The sequence below is a fragment of the Salvelinus namaycush genome, chromosome 14, assembly GCF_016432855.1.
Source record: "Salvelinus namaycush isolate Seneca chromosome 14, SaNama_1.0, whole genome shotgun sequence".
Lineage (NCBI taxonomy): Eukaryota > Metazoa > Chordata > Actinopteri > Salmoniformes > Salmonidae > Salvelinus > Salvelinus namaycush.
The window spans coordinates 33,336,908-33,346,613 of record NC_052320.1 but is presented as its reverse complement, the minus strand read 5'-3'; the positions used below and the strand labels follow the sequence as shown (position 1 = coordinate 33,346,613).

Here is a 9,706-nt window from a genome sequence, read left to right as displayed (position 1 = left end):
GTGACAATCCATTTTTTGAGTAATGTTCAACACTGGTAAGTTGAACCATTACGATAGTACAAATGTTAGCAAAATGTGTTTGTAGTAAATATCTGTGTATGTATGGGGTTAACCACTGTGCATGTTATGATGATGATTTGAATGGGTTAATTGCCTAATTTACCATAAAGCATTATTGTATTGAATACCATATGATAGCCTGAAAATGAAATGCAGAAAAAAACATTTAATAAATAAGATATTTATTTAAATAGATTAAGAATACATCATTCAACATTTTTGTCCAACATAAGCACTTTTAAATACTGTAGAGAACTACCCATGAAATGACAACACTTTTTAAAGCAGAATCTAACCATGTCTGCTATGGGACAAACTTCAACGTCTGTTGATGTAACAAGTATCATATCATGTAAACAGTTTTCTGAACTTCAGAATGAAAGGTAACACTCTCGTTTACAGCACCTACATAGCCCCCCCCCCCCCCCCCCCCCCCTCTATCCCTCTATCCCTCTATCCCTTGAAATAGATGTATGCTGCAATACACAATTGTAGAAACTACAAAGTCACCATACATACAGTGCATAAAAATATTATAATGAATTATATTCCATGTTAATTGCATTGATCATATTAAGTAGCACTACCAACTCATAACAATTTAAGTACAGATATAAATCCATAGTATTTACCTGGTTATCATTGGGCGGGAAATCAGTGTATAGGGAAGAGTAGCCAATACAACTAACACACCCTCATTCTATCTCCCATTAATATAGACACTTTTCAAATACATTTACAAAGAAAATACTGTGAGGTGAAATCAAGAGTTAAACTTGGCCAAATTATGATAATATAAATAATGTTAAATGAAAAAAGTAGATACAATTATGAGAGAGAGACTTATTTATAGAACCAGAAAATCCACAACATCCACTTTGTGTAATACTTGAAAACAGACCAGCTGTTCGAAATGGAGGAGCGACCCAATCTCCATTCATTGTTAAAGGCCCTGTGTTTTTCCTGTGTTTTATATCGTATTGTACAACAGCTGATGAAACTAACACTGTAAAAGTAAATCAAATGTGATCAGTGTTCTTTCCTGATAGTTGCTGGTTGAAAATACAATCTACACAGGACCTTCTAATCAGCAGGTTTGCATGGCTGGGAGTTCCCACTGGGCAAAAACTTGTTGAATCAAAGTTATTTGTAAAAAATTCAATGTGATGACGTTGAATCAACTCAAAAAACTTTTAAAGTCATCAATGTAAAGGAATTTCTTTCTTTTTTACCCACCTTTTAACCTAAACCCATGACACAGTGAAATGTTTAGTTGATTTCACATTGAATTCACATTAGTTGACAACTCAACAAAATGTAAATCAAAACTAGACATTGAACTGATGTCAGTACCCAGTGGGTTTCAGCTTTCCGAAAGAGTTCCAAACCTCTCTGCCAATAACAGCTAGTTTTCGATTTTCCCCTCCCCACTCAGACAGCCTTAGCTAAATTCTTGCTTGAGAAATTGTTTTTCGCTAAGAAGCAATTTTTGCCCATTTAAATGGAAATCTATCACAGTGAGGTACTTAATTGTTACCCAGAAATGATTTGATATTGGTATAAAAACGGCTGCATTGGGCCTTTTAATGTAATCACATAGATTGTGGGGTAACTTTGATGTACAGCAAAGGCCAATAAAACAACAGTCTACAGCCACCCCCAAAAAATGCCTTTCGTGAACTAACATTCGCACTTGACCTTTTCCCCTCTTACTAGTTCTGACTTTGCTGACTAGCTACTTTGTTTAGGAAACATTTACTTACTGGGATAAGTGGTTGTCCCACATAGCTATCTTAAGATGTATCTATAAGTTGCTCTGGATAAGAGCATCTGTTAAATGAATAAAATATAAAATGTCTGAGTCAAGGCCATCCACTGTAAAAATCTGTGTCAGGTAATCCAATAGGATGCCTACTAGGGGGGAAATCTTTGTGACGTCCAACTCTGGTCATACTGGGTCATATTCATCAGTGCACACACTAGCAAAGCGTTTACCAACAGAAAATGAAAATGAACGTTTCTTATTGGACAAGTTCAGGTAGTCCCTCCCTGTTTCAGTCGGTTTTCTTCCATTTGGTGACTAGTTAATACGACTCTGGCTGAAAAGGGACGATTTCTATACATATTTTTTTGTGAACAGATAATTAGTGGGTACATACTCCCTAGACTTGGAATATTATAAATATACCTTTCCCCACATTGAGTAGAACATTTTCCATTAGTTGACACATAACCATGAACAGTAGGAGCCAACTAGACCTAGATCGATTAGTTTAACACTAAACCGATACCTTCAAATGAATCCCTCAACAGATTGGTCTTTCAACAGCAAAATAATGTACAACAAATGTTTCACTTGCATGTCTTCAGTTAACCCATACCATTTAACAAAGCACTACTCACAGAGCACCACAAAGACCACCTTATACCAATCCATTACACTGTTTTCTGTTTGGATGTAGTGACAGTACAGATCGGACACTTGAAGCCTCCAGGCATCTATGGTTTATCTTTGCAAAAATTCTGTTTGTTGCATCAAGTGAGGTGGCAAAAGTTTTAGTGGTAGCACCATAGACTGAATGACTAAGGGTTCGTCCCGAAATGGCACCCTATTTCCACTATATAGGGAATAGGGTGCAATTAAAGATGCACATTAGTGTGTGGGGGTTCAGTCTTCAAGCTTCCCGCAATGCTGAAGCTCTATATGATGACAGGGGGTTTCTGCCTGTTCTGGCAACCCCACCCTGAGCTGGGAGTGTTGCTGGACACCATCTGCCTCCTTCTCCCTCAAGAACCTTTCTAACCTGTCCATGTAGGATGGCCGCCGGGGTAGGAGGAAATAGTGCGTGGCGCTGGCTTTCCTCCCATCCTCCATGATGGGCACGATACAGGGGGAGCGTGGGCCCACCAAGGGCCCAGTGGTCCCATCCCTATGCTGCTTTTGTGGCCTCTGGAGGACCTTGCTGACATATTTGGGGTTGGGGGCGAAACTCTGCGTAGGGGGCATCACCCCATTCACGTATATAGGGAGGCTCTTGGGACTAGGGGTGCAACAGGAGCCACAAGGGGGCGCTATCGGTTCCCTGGGAGGGACTTTGGGAGGCTTGTCTTGGTCCTCGGCGACAGACCAACGGTGGCAGTTGGCAGTCTTGGAGGGGCGTGGGGGGATGGGGATGCGGGGAGGAACTTCAGGCTTGTCCAGCTGGGGGTGGCCCCTGTAGCTGCCATGGTGGTGGTGGTGAAGGTGGCATGACTGGCGCAGGCCAGAGGGCTTGAAGGAGCTTGCAGGGCCCGAGTGAGAGCGCCGCAGCTTGGACCATTGGGGCCGATCGGGTTGCTTGCTAGAGATGTCCCTCGCCGCTACCACCACGGCCCCTGGCCCTCTCTGTCCCCCAAACTGGGCCTGCTGCTCCTGGGTTCCACTTTGGGCTCCACCATTAGCCGAGCCGCTAGCCCCGGGGTGCCCCTCAAGGTAGGCATAGTTGACCTGGCCACAGCCCCTGAAGCTGCGTCGTCCGGTGGCTCCATAGTGGAGGGCCAGGGCCTTCGTGGAGCAGCGCTGGGGGAGTAGGTGCCGCCTCTCGTCGATGAAGAATTCCACCTCGCTGTCCGCCGCCTCATCTGAGGAGTTATCCTCTGGGTCAGGGAGAGGGGGCAGGGGCTTGGGGCCGCAGGACGGACCCTGCTCGTAAACTGATAGTCTCTGGAAGGAGGGGACCACCTGGTCCCCCTCAGGAGGGCGGGGCATAGTGGAGTGAGAGGTCAAGGGATGGCTGCTAGAGTACAGTGGATGGTGGGGCTGGGGCATCTTGTCTGTAAAGACAGCAAATAGAGAGAACATTCAACATAACTTGAATGAAAGAGTCATATTTGCTATACAGAATGAATCTGATGTTTTTAATACTCACAATTTACAGTCAAATTAAAAGAGAATGAGCAAAGGAGAAACATTAATTTATTGAACATGGAAAATAGAAAACAGAAACATTTTAGCCTTAGGATTGTATTATCTTCACTCTTATCTCCTCCCACAAAACAACAGATTTGAACCAAATTTATTCAACAATAGTGTACCACAACCACTACATATAAATGATACAAAGAGCATCAATTTCCATCACAAGGAAGGAGTGTCCTCCACAGACAGACCACTTTCTGAGAGGAAGCTCTGCTCTCTGTAAAACATCAGCCACAACAACACCCAGATTAGTTGACGAATAATTTATCAGCGACGCAAGTGACAATCTTCAAGAAGCTTCCCATAACCTTCTGGAGCTTCCTGAACAACATCCTCCAATGAAAACATCCGATTCTGATTCCGCCACAGAGCTCAGGGACAGCCAGTGACCAGACAGCGAGAGATAGCCTTCTTCCTTTCTCTCTGCCCCAGCCCTCCCTCTCTCCCATCCCCGAGCCCAGTGTAGACTACAGCAGACCTGGGTCCAAGCAGTATTTATTTTCTTTCAAATACTTTAGGTGAACTTGATTTAGCTTTTAGCTGACCTGGCATAATGGAACCAAACCCCTCATACATTTCCGCTTTAGGGACTATTCCATTGTTGCCATTATGCTTGGCAAAGCTCAAGAAAACAAACTACTATTTCAATCTAGGTCTGATCAGACTCAATTCAACTCTAGGCTCAATCAAATCTACAATCCAGTATTAACACAGTGGCAAATAAAATTAAAATTCCATTTGTCGAACAACACAACATAACAGCTTTGGATCAGAAACAATCCTAGGTAGACACTGCCACAAGTGGAAGGTTCACGTTTTCTAAATAAGACACATGGCATGTCCACAGTAGGAAGTACTTTGAAAACAAAGACACTGGGGAAATGTGCGTTTACACATGCAGCCCAATTCTGATCTTTTGCCCAATTATTGGCAAAATAGCTGATCTGATTGGTGGAAAAATATCAGATTTGGGATGCTTGTGTAAATGCAGCCTCAGACTGGTTGAATTGAATTGTTTTTGCTAGTGCAAGAATATTGCAAATGTCTGCCGCAAAAGTATTTCACTCACTGTCAAAGCCCTGGGACACTGTGTGGTGTTGGTGATGCTCTCTCAAGTTGTGTTCCATTGCGTCGTCAGCATCCAGGCTAAAGCACAGGCTGAAACACAATGACACACAGAAGAATGCTTGAATTCAACACTTGGCCATGTAGATAGTAGATACAGTATGTAGACTGGTCCTACACTTGTCATTGTGGCTGTAATGTCATGCATTATGTATGCATTAAGCTTGAGTCCGAATTCTAACTTTAGACAACTGCACGTAATTCAAATGAACTCAAAGAGAAGTCAATGCAGGATTTTTGTGAGAGTTGGGCGCGAGTTAGGATTCATCCTTCAGTAACATGATTGCACTAAACCCATTCTCACTTTGTGCAATAACCATACTATGTGTGTCAATATTTGACAAGCATCAATATAACAATATCGATTATGGATATCATAAGGTGAATGCACCAATTTGTAAGTCGCTCTGGATAAGAGCGTCTGCTAAATGACTTAAATGTAAATGTAAATGTACACAATTTGAATGAATGATTTTTAAAAAAAAAATGTTTTTATTGCAACAATAACAATATTACACATCAATACAGGGACATTCCTGGGAATACAATGAAGTTACAACTGATTATCAAGTATTTCTGAACTACATGTTACATTGTTTTAATAATGAAATGTTTATCAACTAATAATAATTCCTTAAAGTGTACCTTATTGTAAAGTGTTACCCACTCACCTGTTTGTGCAATGTGGCTGTCCCCAGTATGCCTTGTTTCGGGCCATGCTGTGACAGAGACTGGGGGAAGGCAGGCTGCTCCTAACAGACATGTAGATGTAGATCCATAGAGCACCCAGTCCTCACAGAGACACTGTCCATCTGCTTACTGCAGTCCAGCCAACCAGTAGTTGTCATCCTGTCTCCTTGTTAGGTGCTGGCATACCTGAATAAGAGAGTGAGAGCGAGAGAGAACGAACGAGAGACAGAAAGGGCACGAGAGAGGGAAAGAAACAGAGAGAGAGAGGAAAAGAGAGAGGGTAAGAGAAAGATAGTGAGAAGAAATAAGCAAACATTCAAGTGTTCATCAACTATGTTGCTAACCATTTTGCTAACCATTTATTTCACAGGCCTGTTTCAGCTTCCGTTTGCCTGGTATTTTTGCCTTGTACACAACAGGTAAGCTACCTGGTACTAAATACATAGTGGGCCTTGTTATAATAAATCCAGTCAACAACAAAGTAATTATTAAACTATGTACTTTCCATTTGACAACATAATTTCTCTGAAAACACCAAATAAATTACCAATAAAATTGAATCATAACCTCTTACCCCTTTAACCATAACCTGACCACTACACTCCTTGTACCAGCGGTTGCTTTGCCTTGCTTTACTGAGCTAAGCCTGTCATGTGTGTCTCTCCTTTGTAGATCCAGCTCAAAGAGCCTGACTGAGTCTGACTGAGGCATTGCACAACCTCTGGGTCAACAGTGGGCAGGCCTAAGCACTTTCTCCACTCCTTCTTCCCCTCCCAGGCCTGTGAGGCTGTGCTCTGCTCTCTGTACTCTGTAGTCATTCTTATTGCAGCGCTGCAGCGTAGGCCCACACCAAGGGGCCACAACAGAGGCCATTGTGCAACAAGCTCCTGTGACGCTGGAATGACAAACACTCCCAGTGTGACAGTGCGCCAACACTCACCGAATGTGCGAAAAGTTCCTCACACATTTACATACAAGCGTGCACACAAACGTACACACGCACACACACACACAGTAAAGACCTACTTGGTTAGGAGGAGAGCGCCACTGGCAAACAGTTCAAGTACTTTCCATATGTCATATGAAAAAAGTGATTGTCTCCGATACCACAGAGATCAACATGTTTTTTTCAGAGCTGTACAGCCAGGTGTTCTTTTCAACTTTTTTCTTTGAACATAGTCTTCATACTACCCAGGAAAAAAGGTTCAATTCCAAGTTCAAAACACTGACAGCTGACAACAACAATATCGATAATGACAAGTCCACTGGGGAGGAAGACTGGACAAAGTGTCACCACATGCTACACAACAACCTGTGCCCTTTCCTTGCGCCACGAACGGGTCATGGTCTTGCGAAAAGCTGCTCTTTATGTAAACAAGTGTCAGTGTGACAAAATGGGATTTGAACTATAACTGTAATGGTGAAAAGTTGGTTAACGTGTGGTGTGGGAAGCTTATGCATATACCATCCATGGAACGCTCTCTAGACAAGACATAACATTTATGTACCTTCAAGTACAAGAAACAACTTTCTACGTAATTTATGTCAAGAGAGAGCTCAGAGATGCAAGAAACCAAACAATAAGGAATTCTACCGGCAAATAACTCAGTGGTCATGAATGGGGCCACTCTGGGCCATGAATGGCCCTTTGTGTTTTGGCTGTGCGGAGAGAGGCCTGCGAATCCCAACGAACTCTCCCATGAGGTCAGGCCAGAGACATGCCATGGAAACATCCAGGGATGGCAGAGGTGTGTGAGAGAGAGAGATTCCTGGTGAGATTATGACCCGCCATTGGCATCTAGAGATCCGTTTGAGGAAGAGGAAACTAACCTAAAACACAGTTAGCACTAAGCCCATTAGAAGAGATATGTGTTTATCGTCTATCAGGGGCTGTATGATAAGGGGGGGGGGGGTTGTAAACATTACACCATTGATAGGCCTCTCACTCTTACCCCTTGAAACAGGTGTAAATTATGCTATTCATCACATATCAAGCTTCTCTGGCGTTCAGCCATTTGTGGACTATTGCCCAAATTAAGGTTGACAGCAAAGAAAAAAGTGAAGAACGGTGATAACTTGTGCAATATTACACCAATATAAACTATATTTTAAGACGGAGTAACTCACTTCTGATAGTCCTTAGTTTTAGGCTTGAATACGAATAACACCACCTATCTCAATTTGATCAGACTACTTCATACTATTTTCTCTTTTCATAGAGCCCATATTGCAATTAGGCCTACATTATTGTGATTTGTTTTATAACGTGGCAAAAGAGCAAAGAAAAGAAAAATCAAGGTAATAAAGACAAAAATATATATTTAAACATGACCAGAATATGGCACTATAATATTATATTTGGACTGGCCTAGCCTAATATAATAGGCTTATTATTATCATGGCGTATTACAGGTCAATAGCAACATTCTTATTATGCATTTCTGTCAAACGTATATGTGATTAAATAAAATTATTTTGTCACTGTCAAATGTTCCCAAACCGGGCAACTATACCTGCTCTACCTGTGCAACAGGCAAAGAAGCACAAACAGAAAACACACCCTGTCCGGCAGACTCTCCCAGCTGACCGGTGACTCAGGTGCGAATCATTTCCCAAATAGAGGCCCTCTACATTATTCCATTACTGTGTTCAAGTCAAGTTTATTTGTCATATGCACAGGATACACATGGTAGGCGACACAGTAGGCTACAATTAAACGCTTAATCGCTTATTTCCGACAATAATATTAAGATATAACTTTTTTTTAAATAAGCCTGTTGGTCTAATAATCTTCTCATTCACAAATAGGCTAGTGTCTGTTATTGACACAATACTTTCATTCCAGTCGCAGCAGGCTTTAACATAGTAGCTCCTAGGTTAAAACAGCCTATTTAATTGTAATATTGTGCTACTATACTGTCATTGTAAATGAATTTAGTAGGCTACTTACCATCAAAGTAGGCTGCTGTGTAGTAGAGGTTTCGTAGTATAGTAGCTCCTTCGATTTCTAGCAGGTCTATCCAGTTATTGGCCGACTGCTGACGACAACAAAACTTGCACGTGCTATATCTTTTCCGACAACATTCGCTCGGGAAATTAATTTGCTCACAGAAACGCGGTTTCTCTATCTTTTTATAAGCATGGGTCAACGCTTGAACATTTGCTCCACCCGTGCCTTGCTCTTAAAGTGACCAGTTCTTATTTCCAGTTACTTGTAACGTTATCTATCCTCTCTCTTTGAACTATCTCCAATACAGCACTGTTCCGAGGTGTAAAGACAGGCTACCACCCAGAATACTCTGACATAGTAACCTGTCCGACTTCTGACACCAATTGGACACTTCTTACACCAGCATAGCAAAGGAGGGCGGGGATTATTGGAACAAACATTTAAACCCAACAGGAGAGGTTCGATTATCTGGTGAGGACAGTACAGTAAATACTGGTCAACTGGACATGACATGTTAATAACACTGACGTGTTAAACAGTTCCAGAGTAATTAGGCTACAGTTTAAGAAGTAGTTTTCGATTATACCAATTTATATTAACATTTATTTCTGTCAGTGGGGGACGAGGTGTTGCTGACTGTAGATACTATCACCATTCACCAACTTTGTTTACCACCGCATGAGGTCCAGATTTAGATTTGATTGGGAACCCAATTAGCCAACGCCAAAGGCAGCATTCTCGAAGTAGGGCTGCTGAGGGTGCTGCTTCATTTGAAAGAAATTGGCAAAATTATGTAAATTAAGTATTTCTGTATTTTAGTCACAATACAGTTGCACATTTTTCTAAAAACATGTTTTCACTTTGTCATTATGGTGTATTGTGTGTAGATGGGTGAGGAAAAAAAACATACATTTAATCCATTT

General features: G+C 41.8%; 1 protein-coding gene across 2 annotated transcripts; it reads right to left on the bottom strand.

Moving 5' to 3' along the window:
• Nucleotides 1-225: 225 nt before the first annotated feature.
• On the bottom strand, nt 226-9,131 carry LOC120059417 (ERBB receptor feedback inhibitor 1-like). 2 transcript variants are annotated; one of them, XM_039008452.1, is made up of 4 exons: nt 8,784-9,131; nt 5,815-6,019; nt 5,088-5,176; nt 226-3,873 (listed from the first exon to the last, which is right to left on the bottom strand). In XM_039008452.1, the coding sequence occupies exons 2-4, from the start codon at nt 5,904-5,906 to the stop codon at nt 2,729-2,731; spliced, it is 1,326 nt and encodes a 441-aa protein (XP_038864380.1). In that variant the 5' UTR covers nt 5,907-6,019; nt 8,784-9,131; the 3' UTR covers nt 226-2,728. The 2 variants fall into 2 exon arrangements, with proteins under 2 accessions (XP_038864380.1, XP_038864381.1); XM_039008453.1 differs by lacking the exon at nt 8,784-9,131 and adding an exon at nt 6,408-8,713.
• Nucleotides 9,132-9,706: the final 575 nt, after the last annotated feature.